We start from the raw sequence: 21,550 nt of genomic DNA, 5'->3' as shown, positions 1-21,550 counted from the left end.
GGTCACCGGGAACCGGGCGCTGCTAAGACCCGGTCATGTACCGTCACGCGGGATTCAGAGGGGGAAAACACGCACGACGCCCCCCGACTCACACACACACACACACACACACACACACACACACACACACACACACACACACACACACACACACACACACACAGACAATCACACACACACACAATCACACACACACACAATCACAGACGCACATACACACATACACACACACACTACCGCTCGCTGTGACCATGCTCTACGCTTTTTAACTGACAGCAGAATGAAACGGCATTCAAACACAGAGAGAGAGAGAGAGAGAGAGAGAGAGAGAGAGAGAGAGAGAGAGAGAGATAAAGACCACCACATTCTTACCTCGCGGTCCGCCGAGCCGATATCTGTCTGATATATTTTATCTATTTGTTATATTATATTTATCTAATATCTAATATCCTCCATTCGACCTGATGTTATGTTCCATGATGCTCCTGGTCCGCTAGTCCCGGTGAGCACCGGTCCAGGTCCCGGTGTGTGTTAGCGGAGGATCCAAACACAATGAGGGCTGAGAGTCTCCTGCACCCAGGACACGCCCTCTCATTAGCATAAGGACCCGTTCGACCAATAGGAGGGCGAGCAGTGCCGTCTCCGCCACCTGGCCACGCCCACTATAATTCAAACGTAAAAAAAGCTGATAACGGCCCCGTCTCAAAACACTTAAGTGATTTTAATAAATAACTTCATATCATACATCCTTATCATAACAGAATTACATTAATATAATCAATAATATATATTAAAACATACTAAATCGTTATTACGTAATTACTAATCGTTATTATTATTAGGACCTGGTGGTTCTACTGACCATGAAGGACCTGGTGGTTCTACTGACCATGAAGGACCTGGTGGTTCTACTGAACATGACCTGGTGGTTCTACTGAACACTAAGGACCTGGTGGTTCTACTGACCATGAAGGACCTGGTGGTTGTACTGAACATGACCTGGTGGTTCTACTGAACACTAAGGACCTGGTGGTTCTGCTGAACATGACCTGGTGGTTCTACTGAACACTAAGGACCTGGTGGTTCTACTGAACACTAAGGACCTGGTGGTTCTAATAACTTCCTCTTGGTCCAGACATGCCAAGTCTTTCCATGGATTATGTTGATAGCCGCTAACCACTAGCCGCAAGTCACTACCCACTAGCCATAAGCCACTATCCGCAAGCCACTAGTCGCTAGTCACTAGCCCCTAGCCACTAGCCACTAGTCGCTAGTCACTAGCCACTAGCCACTAGCCACTAACATTTATATATAGCATCTATAACATATATATACTGGTAGAATATATATAAATATATATATATATATATATATATATATATATATATATATATATATATATATATATATATATATATATAAATACTTGTGTATATTCATATTTAGTGGTAGAGTATATATAGATACATACTCTACCAGTATACTGTACCACTCTCCTCCCTCCTCTTCTCTCCTCCCTGTCTTGTTAGTCTCTCTCCCAATAGGATGATTAGAGGTCAGTTATTTGTTGCCTTGGCAACCGTCTCTCAGGTAACCATGGGATGCTGCTTGTTTCCTTCATCTCTCTCCTCCGTCTCCTAAACACCTGCTCTCTGACTGCTCTTCTGCTCCTTCAAATAGCATCATGCTAATAGCGTGCAGCGCAACGTGGAACCGGGCTAATAGCATGGAGCTAATGGCATGGAGCGAACAGCATGGGGCTAATAGCATGGAGCTAATGGCATGATGCTAATAGCATGGAGCTAATGGCATGATGCTAATAGCATGTGAGAGATAATTGTATGATGCTAAATGCATGGCGGTAATAGCAAGATGCTGATATCTTGAAGCTCATAACACGACAGAGCTAATAGCATGGCGCTAATAACATGACACTAATAGCATGCAGCTAGCCTGATATAACCTATAGCATACAGCTGACAGCACGGAGCCAATAGCATGGGTATGATAGCTTGTAGCTCAAAGCATGCTACTAATAGCATGGAGCAAAAAGCATTGATCAGTTGCGTGGAGGGAATAGCATGTTTCTGATAGCATGGAGCTGGCAGCTGGCGGGGTTTGATTCATTCATTAATAATGATGTCATCCTCCTCAGGGTGTGTGATTACACTCCGATTACATATCCACTGCGCCCCGCTAGTACATGACACGCTACACCGAGGAGATGAACTAGAAAGGCTTTGACCTGACTCCTTCAGAGAGGAGAAGGAGGGGAGGAGAGCGAGGAGAGGGGAGGAGGGGGGGGAAGAGATGATTGTTGACAGAGGGGAGAGACGGGAGGAGAGAGCTCATGTTGTTCTGTAGTGGATATTTTACCCTAACCATAACCATGACCAACACCGAGCTGGGATTTGTGTAGCTGTGATTGGCTGAGCTGTTGTTGGTGGAGCTGTGATTGGCTGTGCTCTAATTTGTGGAGCTGTGATTGGTGGACCTGGGATTGGTGGAGCTGGGATTGGTGTAGCTATGATTGGCTCTGCTCTAATTTGTGGAGCTGTGATTGGTGGACCTGGGATTGGTGGAGCTGGGATTGGTGTAGCTGTGATTGGCTGAGCTCTGATTGGTGGAGCTGTGATTGTCTGAGCTCTGATTGGTGGAGCTGTGATTGGTGTAGCTATTATTGGCTGAGCTGTGATTGGTGGAGGTGTGAGTTAAGGCCGTGATATCTGATTATTAAATCTTAAAGTGCCAGCCCCCCCCCCCCGGAGCTGTGAGCTGGGTCCTCACCAGCTGGTCTCCCCCCAGCCCCCAACGGACCACGGAGGGAATTTCAGGAAATATCAGGGTATATGGGGGTACATTAGGGAATATCAGGGTATATTGGGGTATTTAGGATATATGGGGGTACATTAGGGAATATCTGGGTATATTTGGGTATATGGGGGCATATTAGGGAATATCAGGGTATATTGGGATATATGGGGGTACATTAGGGAATATCAGGGTATATTGGGGTATATGAAGGTATATGGGGGTATATTAGGATATATCAGGGTATATGGGGATATATTGGGGTAAATGGGGGTGTATTGGGGTATATGGGGGTATATTGGGGTATATGGGGGTATATAAGGCAATTATGTGGGTATATTAGGGTATATGGGGTATATGGGGGTATATTGGGGTATATGGGTATATAAGGGTAAATTAGGGTATATTAGGGGTATATTGGGTCCTTTGACGGACAGACGTTTATCAGGAAGACAAACTGGACCCCCTGGAAGATGAGCTGAAGCAAAAGACGGGGCGACCTCATGGGGTACAGAGAGAGAGGAGCCAGAGAGAGAGAGAGAGAGAGAGAGAGAGAGAGAGAGAGAGAGAGAGAGAGAGAGAGAGAGAGAGATTACTGGGGATGTTTATATTTGACATTTCTGGGACAGTTTTGTCATCTGCATGCAGACACACACAAAAACACACAAACACACACACAAAACCAATCACACACACGCACACACACACACACACACACACTATATCCCAGATACTGTCTTCTCTAATGTTTGAGTGTACTGTAGTACTGTGGAAATATTTTATTGTGGAACCATATTATTACTGCTTTGGTAGTTGGAGGTGACTGGTTATAATGGTCTATGGGAACAGGTTATACTGATCTATGAGGACTGGTTATAATGTTAATAGATGAGTTATCATGGTAATATATGAGTTAAATGGTAGTTGCTTGGTTCGAGTGGTATTTTGTAGAGGTTATAACAGAGGTCAAATCACAACACTTCTCACTTATTCTTGGATTTAAAATCTGCCTGACAACAAATAAGTAAGCAGTGAGAAGTTTAGAGAATATTAGCATGTTTTGTGGAAGGAGCATTATAGCAAGACTGACCTGGTTAAGAGCCTCATTAGCATATCAAAGCTAAACCCCGCTACCGCTACACTCAAATGGCTGCTAGCAGATCACTTCATTAGCAAGGGAGCTACGCTAGCAGCACATGGAGATGGTCTGGGCTAACCGTTTAGCATGAGGGCGTAGCAGCATGGCTAGGCTAACACAGGATTAGCAGAGCAGGGTTTAGCAGGAGGAGAGAATAGTTGAAATTCTCTGGAGGCTCTTTCCCTTCTTTTCTTCATGTGCTCACCTTCACACATCATCCATTCATCATCATCAATCCTCTGTCTGTCTGTGTTTCACCCCCTGAATCTAAGTCATACTCAAACTGATTTAAATATAAAAGTAATGCGAAACAGAAAACCACACATGCCACAAGGCCTATGGAACGGTGATTGTCTCCTGTCCCTGTCTCCACCTCCTCTCTCCTCCTCATCTCTCTCCTTCTCCCCTAACATCACACCTTCTAGAGCTGGACCATAACATCACACCTTCTAGAGCTGGACCATAACATCACACCTTCTAGAGCTGGACCATAACATCACACCTTCTAGAGCTGGACGATAACATATCACCTTCTAGAGCTGGACCATCACATCACACCTTCTAGAGCTGGGCCATCACATCACACCTTCTAGAGCTGGACCATAACATCACACCTTCTAGAGCTGGACCATAACATATCACCTTCTAGAGCTGGACCATAACATATCACCTTCTAGAGCTGGACCATCACATCACACCTTCTAGAGCTGGACCATCACATCACACCTTCTAGAGCTGGACCATAACATCACACATTCTAGAGCTGGACCATAACATCACAGCTTCTAGAGCTGAACGCTAACATCACACCTTCTGCATACCTCCAAAATAATAATGAATAATATCATAACTATGATGATGGTTGGAGTCGTGCAGACACTGAGAGGTAAATTGTGGTTGATTTACATATTCATGAGGCGCAATATGCAAATAAGATACAGAGCTCCCACCCTGTGTTTGTGTGTGTGTGTGTGTTCTTTGTGTGTGTGAACAATTATTAATATAATCTTGTTTTCTTTAAGGCATAGATAGAATGTGTGTGTCATGCCCAGTAACCATATGCGAGAGAGAGAGAGAGAGAGAGAGAGAGAGAGAGAGAGCGAGAGTGAGAGAGAGCGGGGGAGAGAGAGAGAGAGAGAGAGAGGAAGAGAGCTAGAGACAGAGAGAGAGAGAGAGCGAGAGGGAGAGAGACAGTTGCCAGGCTAGCTTCCACTTTTCTCATTTAAACACTTCCCCTACTTCAAACAGAAAACTCAATGCACGCACACTGAGCAGGGACAAACACACACACACTCGAATACACACTGCTGGGAGGAGGGAGACTGCCCTCTAGTGTTGAGACTAAAACATGACCCATCAAGAGGTCAGTAAGTGAGGGAGCTATCCTCGCTGGGAGCTAGCCTAGCTGAGGGCTAACCTAGCTGGGAGCTAACCTTGCAGAGAGCTATCCTAGTTGCGAGCTAATACCTAGCTGGGAGATAACCTAGCTACGAGCTAACTTGGCTTCCTAGAGCCAAGAGCAACAGAGACACTAGTTCAGTGTCAGTAGCAGTTTTAGTAGCCTAGAAAGGGATTTGTATTTTAGTAGTGAATCACCATCAGTTATCCAACTTGTTGCTGGAGCAATTCAGTGATTAGTTCATAGGGCTAATGAGAACAGATGGAGCATTTGAATACCACTGAAATCATTTGTCTTGTTTTAATGAATAACTGTAAATGCACGTTTCAGTACTGCTCATCACCAACTCATCCCCACAAAGAAAACACTAAACCATTGCCCCCAAAAACAACTTTATATTTTTGATTCTCAACACACAATCGGCAACAAGTGAATCCAAAGCATTCAGATACAATTAAAAAAATACAACTTTATATGTACATAGAAAATTGTTGGCTTCAGAGTATCAAAATATACTGCGCTCCAAAACATGAGCGGTGATCTGAAAACTGATCAGGGCCAGCAACAGACCGATCAATACTGATCAATCAAAATGAAAGGATTGGTCTCCGAGCGACAGAGCGGCCCTGCCTGGTCTGGACGACCGGCAGAGGACCGGGTCAGTGGGTAGAGTCCGGTGCTCATGGGTCGCTGCCAGAGGCTCAGGGTCAATTTGGTTCAATCTCAATTCTTACAAAGGAGAAAACTTTATACACCTGGAACCCCTCTTCTGACATCCTCCCTATCCTAGAAACAGACCCCTGCAGGGAGGGCAGGGAGACCCCAGAGAGAAACAGAGACAGACTGGAGAGAGAGATCGTGGGGAGCGAGAGATCCCATAGAGAGAGGGATAGACCCCGGAGAGAGAGAGAGAGAGAGACCCCAGAGAGAGAGAGAGAGAGAGAGAGAGAGAGAGAGAGAGAGAGACAGACTGGAGAGAGAGACCCCGGAGAGAGAGAGAGAGAGAGAGAGAGAGAGAGAGAGAGAGAGAGAGAGAGAGAGAGAGAGAGAGAGAGAGAGAGAGAGAGAGAGAGAGAGAGAGAGACACAGAGACAGACTGGAGAGAGAGACCCCGGAGAGAGACACCCCGGAGAAAGAGAGAGAGACCTCCGGAGAGAGAGAGAGAGACCCCAGAGAGAGAGAGAGAGAGAGAGAGAGAGAGACCCCCAGAGAGAGAGAGAGACCCCCAGAGAGAGAGAGAGACCCCCAGCAGCGGGGGTAGGAATGGAGGACAACACGTCCTCCCAGAGAAGACCTCATCTCAACACTCCTCCTCCTCCTCCTCTGATCGTCTGGAGGGATTTCATGGAAACAGCTCCTGTTAGGAGGAGGAGGAGGCCTGGGTGGTCTCCACTAGCGCCACGCCCTCCTCCTCCTCCATCATGATGCTGCCCTCCTGCAGCACCACCACCTCCCCTTCCTCCTCCACCTCCCCCTCTACCACCTCCTGCTCCTCCTCCACCTCCTCCCCGCCCACCACCTCCTCCACCTCCTCCCCCCCCTCCCCCTCCTCCTCCTCCTCCTCCTCCAGGCTCTGCAGGCAGGAGGTGCCGTTGCTCTGGCTCATGGCCTCCAGCTTCACGCGGTACTCCTCCGCCTCCTGCTCCTTGCGGTGGAGCTGTGTCCGGTACTCCTGCGCCTTCCGGTTCGCCTCCTGCAGCTGCCTCTGGAGCAGCTCCTGCTGGGAGGAGGAGCAGAGAGGGGGGTGAGGGGGAGAGGGGAGAGAGGAGGAGAGGAGGGAGAGAAGGATAGAGGGGGGGTGAGGAGGAGGAGGAGAGGAGAGGGGGGGTAGGAGGAGGAGGAGGAGAGGAGAGGGGGGGTGAGGAGGAGGAGGAGAGAGGGGGGGTGAGGGGGAGAGGGGAGAGAGGAGGAGAGGAGGGGAAGATAGAGGTTAGAGGAGAGGAGGGAGAGAAGGATAGAGGGGGAGGAGGAGAGGAGAGGGGGCGGAGGAGGAGGAGGAGAAGAGGAAGAGGAGAGTGGGTTGAGGAGGAGGAGAGGGGGGAGGAGAGAGGAGGAGGAGGAGGAGAGGATGAGGAGAGGGGAGAGAGGAGGAGGAGGAGGAAGAGGAGAGTGGGGGTGAGGAGGAGGAGAGGAGCTATACTCACGGTGTCGCCTGAGTCATTGTGATTGGTCGCCTCAAACTTTCTCTTCCTGCTGGGTGGGGGCTGAGGCTCCTCCTCCACCACCTCCTCTGTCATCGTATTGGATGGCATCGCCAGCACTGAACACACACAGCCAATCACAATCCACCAATCAACATATTGTCAATATATAAACCATCAATATGTGATCAATATGAAAAACAATACATGATCAATATATACACACCATCAATTTGTGATCAATATATCAACATTTGATCAATATATATCAACCAACATGTGATCAATACATAACATCACTAGGGGATCGATCCATCACTCCTATGTGATCGATCCATCACTAGGTGATCAATCCATCACTAGGTGATCAATCCATCACTAGGGGATAATCCATCACTAGGGGATAATCCATCACTAGGTGATCAATCCATCACTAGGGGATCGATCCATCACTAGGGGACAATCCATCACTAAGTGATCAATCCATCACTCCTATGTGATCGATCCATCACTAGGGGATCCATGACGGTGATCAATAAGGGGCCTCACTCTGCTGGCCGTGCTGCATGGTGACGAAGAAGGGCTGGCCCATCCCGCCGGTGGTCTGCAGGTTGCCGTGCTGGTCCGTTACTATGGTGATGACCCGCTGCCCCGCCTCGTTCAGCACGGCGTGGTGGATGTTGGAGTCCAGAGAGCTGGCTGCTATGGACTCCTCCGTCTCCCCTGCGCGCACACACACACACACACACACACACACACGAGTCAGAGACGAGTGAGTGAGTGATAGGGAGAGAGAGAGAGAGAGAGAGAGAGAGAGAGAGAGAGAGAGAGAGAGAGAGAGAGAGAGAGAGAGAGAGAGAGAGAGCGCTGTACCTGTGCTGGCCTTGTTGAGCAGGTCAGCCAGGTTGACCACGCCCCCCTGGAGCCCCGACAGCCCCTGGATGATGAACTGAGGCTGGGAGGACGAGTTCAGCTGGCTCTGCATGCCCTCCTGGAGACAGGCCGGGGGGGGGGGGGGAAGAATAACTCCATGTTATTCTCAGCAGCATTTAGAGGTTGATATTGGGGACGTACTGGCATCCCTTCAGTGGGGCACTGAGAGGGAAACCTTCACATGGTGGGCAGGGAATACAGAGGTGGGGGGGGCGTTGTGGAGAGGTGAGAGGGGGGGTGCGTGATGGCGGCTGAGTTAAATGAATACGCTCTGGAGGGGTTGGACGTGGGTCTATGAACAGCCTTACTGGTCTGACAGAGACCTGTTGTTGTTTCTCTTCCTCTGAGTGATATACTCACGGTACGTCGCTCTGGATGAAAGCGTCTGCTCAACGCCCGCACTGACTGACTGACTGACTGACTGACTGACTGACTGACTGACTGACTGACTGACTGACTGACTGTACCTGCAGCAGCAGCATCAGGTCCGTGTGCTGGATGTCCACGGCGATGTCGAACGGCGTCTTGTCGAACTTGCTGAGGGCGTGGACGTCGGCGCCGTGCTTCAGCAGCGTCTGGACCACGCCCTGGTGGGCGTGCTGCGCGGCCCAGTGCAGCGCCGTCATCTTCAGCATGTCCCGCGCGTTGATCTCCGCCCCGCTCTGCAGCGCACACACACCTCCGTCAGTCTGTCCTCCATCACAGTCTGTCCTCCATCACAGTCTGTCCTCTATCACAGCTACAGTCTGTCCTCCATCACAGCTACAGTCTGTCCTCCATCACAGCTACAGTCTGTCCTCCATCACAGCTACAGTCTGTCCTCTATCACAGCTACAGTCTGTCCTCTATCACAGCTACAGTCTGTCCTCCATCACAGCTACAGTCTGTCCTCCATCACAGCTACAGTCTGTCCTCCATCACAGCTACAGTTTGTCCTCCATCACAGCTACAGTTTGTCCTCTATCACAGCTAGGGTTGGGTATCGAACAACGGTGCCATTTGGCACCGACCGAATTATGTCGGTCCTACCGAGTATCAAATTGTTTTGGAAAAAAAGGTGCCAAATTTCGATACTTTACGGTATACGACGTGAATGCTATTTATTTGATCTATCTATCTATCTATCTATCGCAGCCAGCCAATCACTACCGTCGTTGTATACAGGCAACTTGACTGACAAATCAGTATGAAGCTATTTGGGTGATTTGAGACTCGTTACTGCCTTCGAGTTGAAAGTGGGACAATTTCACTAAGCTTCTATGGAGCCAGTATCCTGTCATAATTCAAACCTGAAAAAAAAAGTTTCAAAGGCTTGTAAGTCTGGGTTTGAAAACTCAACACCTTGTAAAAAAGGTTTTGCAACACTGAAAAAAGAGATTATAGCCTGAAAAAAAAATTAAAACATCTGCAAACATGATTTTGTGTTCTATTTTATCTTATTCATCATTTTCACCAACACATTTTCAAAGTTTCAAAAATGTCACCAGCGCATTTGCAGAGTTTCAAATCTGGCACTGTTCTAACAGTGTATTTCATTGTTTCCCGGTTTTGAAACCTTGTAAATGGGATTCTGCAAACAGGTGTTCATATATTGAGAAATAAGTTTTGAAAGGTTGAATATTTATTTTTAAAAACTTGTAAAGGTGTAAATTTACACCATTGCAATGTATTTAGCACTGACTTTTCAGAGATTTGACAACACAGGCGCAAGCTTTGAGTCACGTGATTATTGGCAGTGTTCTGTCGCGCATTCGTTTTGAAACTCCCTGACGGTCAAAGGTCTGAAATCGTTGATCTGCAAAAAGGAAAAAAAAACGTTTCTGGGGGCGGGACCATTTGGCTCTAAACCTATTGGTTGCTCTCTGCTGACGTACATTCCAATCACGTGTGCCGTTGACCGGGCTGTGCGTGATTGACAGTGCTCTGCCGATGACAAGAATAACAAGTGACCTGCGTGGTTGATTTTGTTTTCCATTTTCTGGAACCATGGCTGGGTACGGAAACCGTAAAGGGACACCGGGGAAAATAAATAAAAAATTACCGTTTCTCGTGAGCACGAGAAAGTAACTGGTGAGCACGAGAAAGTATCTCATGAGCACGGGGAACTATCGTGCGCATATCATTGGCAGTGTGGTTGTGTGCGTGTGTGGGGTGGACGAGCGAGCGATAGCGTGCGTGTCAGTTTAGTGAAGTAATGAACGAGTCCGGTTTAAGAATCAAGTACCCAGCCTGTCAAGAATCGGTAGCCGCTTCATTCCAACCATATTCCGACCTATAAGCAGACCCACTTTCTCGTGCTCACCAGATACTTTCTCGTGCTCACGAGAAACGTTAATTTTTTATTTATTTTCTCCGGTGTCCCTATACGGTTTCCGTACCCAGCCATGGTTCCAGAAAATGGAAAACAAAATCAACCACGCAGGTCACTTGTTATTCTTGTCATCGGCAGAGCACTGTCAATCACGCACAGCCCGGTCAACGGCACACGTGATTGGAATGTACGTCAGCAGAGAGCAACCAATAGGTTTAGAGCCAAATGGTCCCGCCCCCAGAAACGTTTTTTTTTTCCTTTTTGCAGATCAACGATTTCAGACCTTTGACCGTCAGGGAGTTTCAAAACGAATGCGCGACAGAACACTGCCAATAATCACGTGACTCAAAGCTTGCGCCTGTGTGGTCAAATCTCTGAAGTCAGTTCTAAAAAAATACATTGCAATGGTGTAAATTTACACCTTTACAAGTTTTTAAAAATAAATATTCAACCTTTCGAAACTTATTTCTCAATGTATGAACACCTGTTTGCAGAATCCCATTTACAAGGTTTCAAAACCGGGAAACAATGAAATACACTGTTAGAACAGTGCCAGATTTGAAACTCTGCAAATGCGCTGGCGCCATTTTTGAAACTTTGAAAATGTGTTGGTGAAAATGAAGATAAAATAGAACACAAAATCATGTTTGCAGATGTTTTAATTTTTTTTCAGGCTATAATCTCTTTTTTCAGTGTTGCAAAACCTTTTTTACAAGGTGTTGAGTTTGCAAACCGAGATTTACAAGCCTTTGAAAGTTTTTTCAGGTTTGAATTATGGCAGGATACTGGCTCCATAAGCTTCGCGCTAGCCACAAGATGCGTTCTAAAACGTGGTTATATTTTGTCAAAATTGACAGCAATACCGTAAAATGCAACCGTTGCAAGGCGATTATAAAATGCAAGTCCAGGAACACCTCAAATATGATGAATCATTTGATCATCCATGGCATCAACTTAAGGCTGGACAACTGCACTGTCTTCAACACTCCATCTGCTGGGTCTTCTTCTGCTGGCAACGATGAAATAACAGGTACGGTTCCCGCTAGAAGTTAGCTAACTAATAGCAGGTTAGCTTTGTGCCAGCTAATATTACGGTAGCTAACGTAATTTACTAGCCAATCGTTAGTTGAGCGAAGACACCAACAATGGCGTGTGATTGTATGTACAGTATAATGTAAATAAAACACTACAGTTTGTTAGTTAGTTGGCTCTGCATTTGCCTTTGGCTCTATCTCCTATTTCATTTCGCACTAAGGTCCATCTGTCCAAGCCAGCAGCAGTGTAGCTGATTCCGGCCCCTCCGTGACTCCCTTTACTATGGCAGTTAGTAATACTAAGCTGAGGCAAGAAAAAAGAGACGAATGCCACCGTGCTGTAACCCGCTTTATAGTTAAGGGGTTGCATCCTTTCAATACAGTCGAATCTCCATCTTTTAGGTAGGTTTGCAACGACTTTACTAGGGAAAGTAAGCATAAAAGTCTTAAGATCTGAAAACCTGGCTTCAGACAGTATACGTATGTAATGATGAAGCATGCTCCATTCATGGACTAAACCAGCTGATGAACAAATGAGTTCTCCTACGAGTCTGAAGAGCTGTGCTAATTAGCACCCACACATACACTGGTTGAGTGCATGGGTGGGGCAAATACATGGTTAGTAGTACTTCTACTTGCTGATGGCGGGTTTTCCACCTCTGAATGATGAACAGTCTGCAAGACATACACTCTTCCATTTTTTCTTTGTTTAATTAAGAGAGATGGTAGCAGCCCTGAATCCGTATTACCAGCCCCCGTCCAGAGACCTACTGTCCAATACTTTAGTACTTGCTTGGTACAAGGTAGAGAGGGAGAGAGTGAACGAGGAGGTGAAGGAAGTGGCGCTGACCAGTGACGGATGGACAAGCGTCGCACAGGACCATTATCTCTCAGTGACGGCCCACTTCATTAAGTCAGGCTCAGGCAGGGTGACGGAGAGAGTTCTTCAGACCAAACCTGTCTACCAAGCGCAGACAGGAGCGAATGTGGCTGCAGAAATTAGCCTTATAGTGGAAGAATTTCACATCAAAGAGAAGGTGGTGGTGCTTACAATGGACAACGCCATGAATATGGATTCGGCGGCAAGGATAATGAACTACATGAAGTTGCCTTGCTTTGCTCATTGTCCCTAATCTTGCGGCACAGAAGCTCTACACAGAACAAAGTATTGCCAGGTGGGCTGCCCGAATCCACAGTGGTAGTGTGGCTGAAGAGAGCAGTCTTGGCCAAACCAGTCCTCAAAGAGAAGCAACGCCTCCTAAGTATGTATCAATTATTATTTTCAATAAAAAGAGGGCTATATTTATATGTAGATAAATATCCTAGCTAACTACTATTTTTATATTTTAAGACCTTCCTGAGCACAGACTGGTGTTGGATGTGAAGACCAGATGGAATACATTGTTCCTGATGGTTGAAAGGTTCATTGAGCAATACCCTGCCATTCAGGCAACTTGTATGGACCCTCGCCTGAGAAGATCAATGGAAAGAGATAGGTAAGGCTTATTTTTTTTTTTATATATGTTTAGAGCAATACACTTTATAGGCTAGACTACTGTATAAAAGGCTGTTTGTGTGTTGTATGTGTTGGCTGTATGTTTTCTTTCAGACTGGAAAGAATCACAGACCAGGACCTTCATAAGGCAGAGGACTTTGTTGGAATAATGAGAGTCCTGTACACGTCAACTCTTTGTTTCTGCGGAGCATACCTCAACTTGCAGCCAGATTTTGCCAATCATGCAGAAGCTGGAAGCCCACTTCAAAGTTGGGGATGGTGAGGACTCCTTCTCTGCCACTGTCAAGAGAAAGGTCTGGGATGACCTCTCTAAGCGGTACAAAGTAAGTTCAGGGTGTCCGTGGATCCAACACTAGTAATAAATAGTAATGGTTAAATTGACTAGAATTACCCCTACCCCTACCTGAGTTTGACTTAAATTTGACTTATATGTCTTATAATTTGCTCTAACAGGAGCCGAAGATCCGGGCGTTCCTGGAAGAGGCCACCGCTATGGATCCGCGGTTTAAAGCTAAAGTCCAGGATGTTGCCGTGTGGGCAAGGCTTGAGGAAGAGGCTTGCTTGCGGTTGCAGAACCAGAGACAGGTGCGTTCAGAGGGGTTTATATTAAGCGGACAGACTATCTTATAGACACTTATGTATGGAAGTAATCATAAACACATCTCTTTCCATTTATAAAGGAACATCAATCTGATGATGGCCAGGCGGAGGAGGAAGAAGAAGCAGCAGCACTGGAAGAGAATGAGAATGATGGCGTGGATTATGTAAAAAATTATGTATATGATAATCTCAATGCCTTGCCACAGTCCCCTGTCTGAGTGATGTAATTCTAAGCCATGTTGCTTTCATCTGCTTTTTTTTCAGATTCCACCAGAAAAGAGGTCGACCCCCCTGACGGCACTCGGTGAACTCTTTGTGGAAGAAGACAGGGCCCTAACCATCAGCACAAGCGGTAATGTGGCCGGTGCCAACACGCGGACTGATGCAGAGAGGACAAGAAAGGAGTTGGAGCTGTATAGAAGCTTATCTGATGTGTTGACCTCGACAAATACAGTAATCTGGTGGTTGGAGAGAAAGGAGACTTTACTGATCTTGTTTGACCTTAGTGCTAAGTACTTGTGTCCCCAAGCATCCTCCACTCCAGCTGAGCGCACGTTCTCAACAGCTGGGGACACAATAAGTCTGGAAAGGTCCCGTCTTCTCCCAAAAAAGGCAGATATGATTATCTTCCTCCATAAGAATTCTAAGTGAGAATGGATAGATACAAGTTACTGCAACTCTAACATTAGTAACCACATAGATGGCAAATATTTAAAAATATTGTTTTATGTATATATGATCATTTGAAATATATGAAAATGCCCTCACAATAAAGCTGCCAGTCTACACGTTGACCTCATTGTCATTGTATGTATTTAATCTCAAAGTGCTAGAGTACAGAACCAAAATACAACAATATGTCACTGTCAACGAATTATGGTGCTCAATGTATAATCATTTATAGAAAAGTAGTTGGCCGATAAATCTATAAGGTTTTCATAATATAAAGGAAAAAAATCGGAAAAAGTATTGTGAAGGTATCGTATCGAATTAAAGGTATCGGTTTTGGTATCGGTATCGAAAATTTTCAAAGGATACCCAACCCTAATCACAGCTACAGTCTGTCCTCCATCACAGCTACAGTCTGTCCTCTATCACAGCTACAGTCTGTCCTCTATCACAGCTACAGTCTGTCCTCTATCACAGCTACAGTCTGTCCTCTATCACAGCTACAGTCTGTCCTCTATCACAGCTACAGTCTGTCCTCTATCACAGCTACAGTCTGTCCTCTATCACAGCTACAGTCTGTCCTCTATCACAGCTACAGTCTGTCCTCTATCACAGCTACAGTCTGTCCTCTATCACAGCTACAGTCTGTCCTCTATCACAGCTACAGTCTGTCCTCCATCACAGCTACAGCCACTCCTCTATCACAGCTACAGTCTGTCCTCTATCACAGCTACAGTCTGTCCTCTATCACAGCTACAGTCTGTCCTCTATCACAGCTACAGTCTGTCCTCTATCACAGCTACAGTCTGTCCTCTATCACAGCTACAGTCTGTCCTCTATCACAGCTACAGTCTGTCCTCTATCACAGCTACAGTCTGTCCTCTATCACAGCTACAGTCTGTCCTCTATCACAGCTACAGTCTGTCCTCCATCACAGCTACAGTCACTCCTCTATCACAGCTACAGTCTGTCCTCTATCACAGCTACAGTCTGTCCTCTATCACAGCTACAGTCTGTCCTCTATCACAGCTACAGTCTGTCCTCTATCACAGCTACAGTCTGTCCTCTATCACAGCTACAGTCTGTCCTCTATCACAGCTACAGTCTGTCCTCTATCACAGCTACAGTCTGTCCTCTATCACAGCTACAGTCTGTCCTCCATCACAGCTACAGTCACTCCTCTATCACAGCTACAGTCTGTCCTCTATCACAGCTTCAGTCTGTCCTCTATCACAGCTACAGTCTGTCCTCTATCACAGCTACAGTCTGTCCTCTATCACAGCTACAGTCTGTCCTCTATCACAGCTACAGTCTGTCCTCCATCACAGCTACAGTCTGTCCTCTATCACAGCTACAGTCTGTCCTCTATCACAGCTACAGTCTGTCCTCTATCACAGCTACAGTCTGTCCTCTATCACAGCTAGTCTGTCCTCTATCACAGCTACAGTCTGTCCTCTATCACAGCTACAGTCTGTCCTCTATCACAGCTACAGTCTGTCCTCTATCACAGCTACAGTCTGTCCTCTATCACAGCTACAGTCTGTCCTCTATCACAGCTACAGTCTGTCCTCTATCACAGCTACAGTCTGTCCTCTATCACAGCTACAGTCTGTCCTCTATCACAGCTACAGTCTGTCCTCTATCACAGCTAGTCTGTCCTCTATCACAGCTACAGTCTGTCCTCTATCACAGCTACAGTCTGTCCTCCATCACAGCTACAGTCTGTCCTCTATCACAGCTACAGTTTGTCCTCCATCACAGCTCCAGTCCTTAACCTGTGTCTAGGTGTGCCTGATGACGGGTCGGTGACCTCACCCTGACCAACAGCTCTACGATCACTGTGTGGCCCTTGGAGGCGGCCATGTGCAGCGGGGTCCTGTCCACCTTGGTGCGGGCGTCCCGGCTGACGCCCGCGCGCAGCAGGACCTCCGCTGTGGAGTAGTGGCCGTGTTGGGCGGCGAGGTGCAGAGGAGACGTCCCCAGCTGCAACACACAGCGCCACCATTATCACCATCATTATTACCACCATCATCACCATCATCATTATTACCACCACCGTTATCACCATCATTATTACCACCATCATCACCATCATCATTATTACCACCACCGTTATCACCATCATCACCATCATCATTATTACCACCACCGTTATCACCATCATTATTACCACCATCATCACCATCATCATTATTACCACCACCGTTATCACCATCATCACCATCATCATTATTACCACCACCGTTATCACCATCATTATTACCACCATCATCACCATCATCATTATTACCACCACCATTATCACCATCATTATTATTACCACCACCGTTATCACCATCATTATTACCACCATTATCACCATCATCATTATTACCACCATCATTATTACCACCATTTTCACATCATTATTACCACCATTATCACCATCATCATTATTACCACCATCATTATTACCACCACCGTTATCACCATCATTATTACCACCATTATCACCATCATCATTATTACCACCACCATTATCACCATCATTATTATTACCACCACCATTATCACTATCATCATTACCACCATTATCACCATCATTATTACCACCACCACCATAATCACTATCATCATTATTACGACCACCATTATCACCATCATCATTATTACCACTACCGTTATCACCATCATTATTACCACCATTATCACCATCATTATTATTACCACACCACCATTATGAATTATTATTACCACCACCATTATCACTATCATCATTATCACCATCATTATTATTACCACCACCATTATCACCATCATCATTATTACAACCATTATCACCATCATTATTATTACCACCACCATTATCACTATCATCATTATTATCATCATTATCACTATCATTAGTATTATTACCACCATAATCACTATCATCACTACCACCACCATTATCACTATCATCATTATTACCACCATTATCACCATCATTATTACCACCACCACCATTATCACTATCATCATTATTACCACCATTATCACTACCATCATTATTACCACCACCACCATTATCACTATCATCATTATTACCACCATTATCATTATCATTAGTATTATTACCACCATAATCACTATCATCATTATAATTACCACCATCATTAACACCATCAACATTATTATTACCACCACCATTATCACCATCAACATTATTATTACCACCACCATTATCACCATCAACATTATTATTACCACCACCATTATCACCATCAACATTATTATTACCACCATTATCACTATCATTAGTATTATTACCACCATTATCACTCTCATCATTATTATTACCACCCGTGTGTAGGAAATAGTGTGTATCAGTACCCAGTTTGTAGTATATAGAGTGAATCAGTACCCAGTGTGTACTGCATAGTGTGTATCAGTACCCGTTCTGTAGTACCTAATCTGTAGTATAGTGTGTATCAGTGCCCAGTCTGTACTATATAGTGTGTGGTATATAGTGTGCATCAGTACCCAGTGGGTAGTATATAGTGTGTATCAGTACCCGTTCTGTAGTACCTAATCTGTAGTATAGTGTGTATCAGTGCCCAGTCTGTACTATATAGTGTGTGGTATATAGTGTGCATCAGTACCCAGTGGGTAGTATATAGTGTGTATCAGTACCCAGTCTGTAGTACCTAGTCTGTAGTATAGTGTGTATAAGTACCCAGTCTGTAGGATATAGTGTGTATCAGCACCCAGTGGGTAGTAAATAGTGTGCATCAGCACCCAGTCTGTATTACAGTGTGTAGTACATAATGTGTATCAGTAACCAGTCTGTATTACATAGTGTGTATCAATACCCAGTGTGTAGGATACAGTGTGTAGTATATAGTGTGTATCAGTACCCAGTGTGTAGGATACATTGTGTAGTATATAGTGTGTATCAGTACCCAGTGTGTAGTATATAGTGTGTATCAGTACCCAGTGTGTAGTATACAGTGTGTAGTATATAGTGTGTGGTATAGTGTGTATCAGTACCCAGTGTGTAGTATACAGTGTGTAGTATATAGTGTGTAGTATATAGTGTGTATCAGTACCCAGTGTGTAGTATATAGTGTGTATCAGTACCCAGTGTGTAGTATACAGTGTGTAGTATATAGTGTGTATCAGTACCCAGTGTGTAGTATACAGTGTGTAGTATATAGTGTGTAGTATATAGTGTGTATCAGTACCCAGTGTGTAGTATATAGTGTGTATCAGTACCCAGTGTGTAGTATACAGTGTGTAGTATATAGTGTGTAGTATATAGTGTGTATCAGTACCCAGTGTGTAGTATATAGTGTGTAGTATATAGTGTGTATCAGTACCCAGTCTGTAGGATACAGTGTGTAGTATATAGTGTGTATCAGTACCCAGTGTGTAGTATATAGTGTGTATCAGTACCCAGTGTGTAGGATACAGTCTGTAGTATATAGTGTGTATCAGTACTCAGTGTGTAGGATACAGTGTGTAGTATATAGTGTGTATCAGTACCCAGTGTGTAGGATACAGTGTGTAGTATGTAGTGTGTATCAGTACCCAGTCTGTAGTATATAGTGTGTATCAGTACCCAGTCTGTAGTGAAGGGTGCCCCGTTGGCCATCAGGATCTTGACTTCTTCATCTTGACCTTTACGAGCTGCTTCCAGTAACCTTTTACCTAGGTCAACCAGCGACATCTAACACACACACACACACACACACACACACACACACACACACACACACACACACACACAGTTTAGTATATAATACACTAAAGATTGTATATTCTACAGTTACATTTAGCAGACGCTTTAATCCAAAGCGACTTACAATAAGTACATTTGTCAGAAGAAAGAGAGACAGCAATATATCTGTCGGTACAGTAAAGATGTTCATAGAACCGATGCTCATAACAATGCCCAGGTTATTGCCTGGAATGTAATGTCAATAAATGTACAGAGAGGGACTTCTATAGAACTTTCTTTTACCATCTAGTTTGTCTGAATACAAGTTATCTTTCAGACACACTAGATCCTTTACCTTTATAATTTATAATTAAAACCATACATTTGTATTCTTGTAGTCTAGCGTGGGTCCAAGGCACCCCGGTCGGAGACGACACAGACTGCCCCTCAGACCGCTAACGAAGGCGGCAGAGCAGGTGTGTGATCCTCTGCCTGACTAGTGAATGAGTCACATGACTCGCGTACTCGCCGATACCAAAAAGTGCATTTTAGGCAGTACCGTAGACATGGACGATCCTCGTATCGGTATGGGAACAACTCTAATTCTCCCACCTCACAGGGGAGAATGTGGGTAGGTTGATAATGTAGTAACAATATGCTGCAGTACAACACCCATAAGGGGGGGGGGGGGGGGGGTGGGTGGGGTCATACAGCTGGAGAGATACACAGGACTCCTTCAGTCCTGAGGGGCGGGGTTAAGGCAGGGTTAGGAGATACCTGAAGAGGGATTGGTTTAAACCTGACAGAAGGGGCGGGGTAACGAGCTACGGGGAGCGGAATTGGTTTAAACACGAGGGGAGGGGCGGGGTTACGAGCTACAGGGAGCAGGATTGGTTTAAAAACTAGGGGAGGGGCGGGGTTACGAGCTACAGGGATCGGGATTGGTTTAAATACGAGGAAAGGGGCGGGGTTACGAGCTACAGGGAGCAGGATTGGTCAACTGAAGGCCAAGGCCGGGTTCAGTCTATCCACGGACCGTCGAAGAAAACAATCTCCAAAACGACTGTATAATTTCAATAAAAACTGCAATAAAAACCGCCACTAAAAGGTGACAACTTAATCCATACGAACTAAAACAAGCATGAAAATGTATATCACAAGAATTTTATACCCGCCTTCATTCGAAAAAAGCCCGCCTGCCTGCCATTAAATTGTATATATTCGATGATTAACGTTGACCGGTTGGTGGTTCTTCGCTCCGTGTGTCGCGGGTTACAGCGGGGTGGTGAGGGCCACCCCGCGGACACATGAGGCGCAGCGGGGACCACTCAGAGGTCCGCCATCCTTACCCTAATCAAACTACATTAACCACTCAAACATTTACCGTTTACACCGACAGGAAACTCTTTGATAATAGCTTGTTGGTTTTCCGGGGGAAGTCAGGGGAGAAATTTCCTATTTTAGACAAAAAAAAACTACTTCCACATCCGGTGATATGCGACCTGAGGGACGTGTCGGTGGAGCGGTTCGCGTTCCTCCGCGGTCAGGACCCGCGGGTCGGGTCCCGGTGGGGGTGTCCCGGACTCGGGTACCGCGGCCCGGGACGCTCAGCCCCCCGTCCCCGAGGGGAGGAGGAGCAGCCCGGGGGACTGAGCAGAACCGAACCGCAGCTCCGCTGGCGCTAAGGCTAGCCGTTAGCGCGCTAAGCTAACGGGCAAAAACAAACCGCCAGTTAGCTTAGCCTAGCCTAGCCTGGAGCCTCCGAACAAAATGCGCAGTCGCCGAGAAACGTAAAGCAGCCCTCGGCTCCTTCAACGGTCCTCACTGCTCGTACGGTCCGCACTACGGTCCTCTGCGAGGCGCTGATGAGCGGGAACAGGGCGGCATGCGGGCTCCCAGGACGTGCTAAGCTACGGCTAGCATGTTTACTAGCGGAGCGCCGAGCAGTGAGCCCGTTAGCCTAGCTTAGCTGTCGGGCGGATCTCCATGTAAACGGAGGTTCTGCTTACCTTCTCGGGTCGTGGTGGTCCGCCGCTGACTGCTGACTCGACGGGTTAAACGGTGATGATGATCATGTGAGGGTTTGTTTGGGAAAAGATGGCAGCCACACCGGAGGTACAAACCAATCGGCTTTAACCTCCCCGTGGGCGGGCACTATTGTGTTACCTCGTAGTACTACTGCAGTACCTCCTAGAAGGACTGCAGTACTTCTTAGTATTACCTTCTTGCAGTATAATATATGACTGCAGTATAGTATAGTACTGCAGTACCTTCTAGTAATACTGCAGTACTCACTTCAGTACAGTCTAGTAGTATTGCA

The 21,550-nt window shown here is 46.0% G+C and overlaps 1 protein-coding gene across 3 annotated transcripts; it reads right to left on the bottom strand.

Annotated features, from left to right (window-relative positions):
• Positions 1–5,672: 5,672 nt before the first annotated feature.
• gabpb2a (GA binding protein transcription factor subunit beta 2a) lies at positions 5,673–21,353 on the bottom strand. 3 transcript variants are annotated; one of them, XM_079749814.1, is made up of 8 exons: positions 21,240–21,353; positions 19,132–19,239; positions 16,368–16,535; positions 8,890–9,084; positions 8,363–8,480; positions 8,039–8,212; positions 7,493–7,608; positions 5,673–7,068 (listed from the first exon to the last, which is right to left on the bottom strand). In XM_079749814.1, the coding sequence occupies exons 2-8, from the start codon at positions 19,237–19,239 to the stop codon at positions 6,709–6,711; spliced, it is 1,239 nt and encodes a 412-aa protein (XP_079605940.1). In that variant the 5' UTR covers positions 21,240–21,353; the 3' UTR covers positions 5,673–6,708. The 3 variants fall into 3 exon arrangements, with proteins under 3 accessions (XP_079605940.1, XP_079605942.1, XP_079605941.1); XM_079749816.1 differs by having other exon boundaries at positions 5,673–7,065; XM_079749815.1 differs by lacking the exon at positions 21,240–21,353 and adding an exon at positions 20,615–21,180.
• Positions 21,354–21,550: the final 197 nt, after the last annotated feature.

The sequence above is a fragment of the Pollachius pollachius genome (assembly GCF_949987615.1).
Source record: "Pollachius pollachius genome assembly, chromosome: 13".
NCBI lineage: Eukaryota > Metazoa > Chordata > Actinopteri > Gadiformes > Gadidae > Pollachius > Pollachius pollachius.
This window is presented reverse-complemented; position numbering and strand designations above follow the sequence as displayed.

Excerpts from the sequence above, each read along its gene's own strand:
- gabpb2a (XM_079749814.1), bottom strand. The coding sequence starts at position 19,239 with ATGTCGCTGGTTGACCTAGGTAAAAGGTTACTGGAAGCAGCTCGTAAA. Across the intron at positions 8,481-8,889 it reads ACCTGATGCTGCTGCTGCAG|GAGGGCATGCAGAGCCAGCT; the intron begins GTACAGTCAGTC and ends GCCTGTCTCCAG. Across the intron at positions 7,609-8,038 it reads CATGCAGCACGGCCAGCAGA|TGCTGGCGATGCCATCCAAT; the intron begins GTGAGGCCCCTT and ends GTGTGTGTTCAG.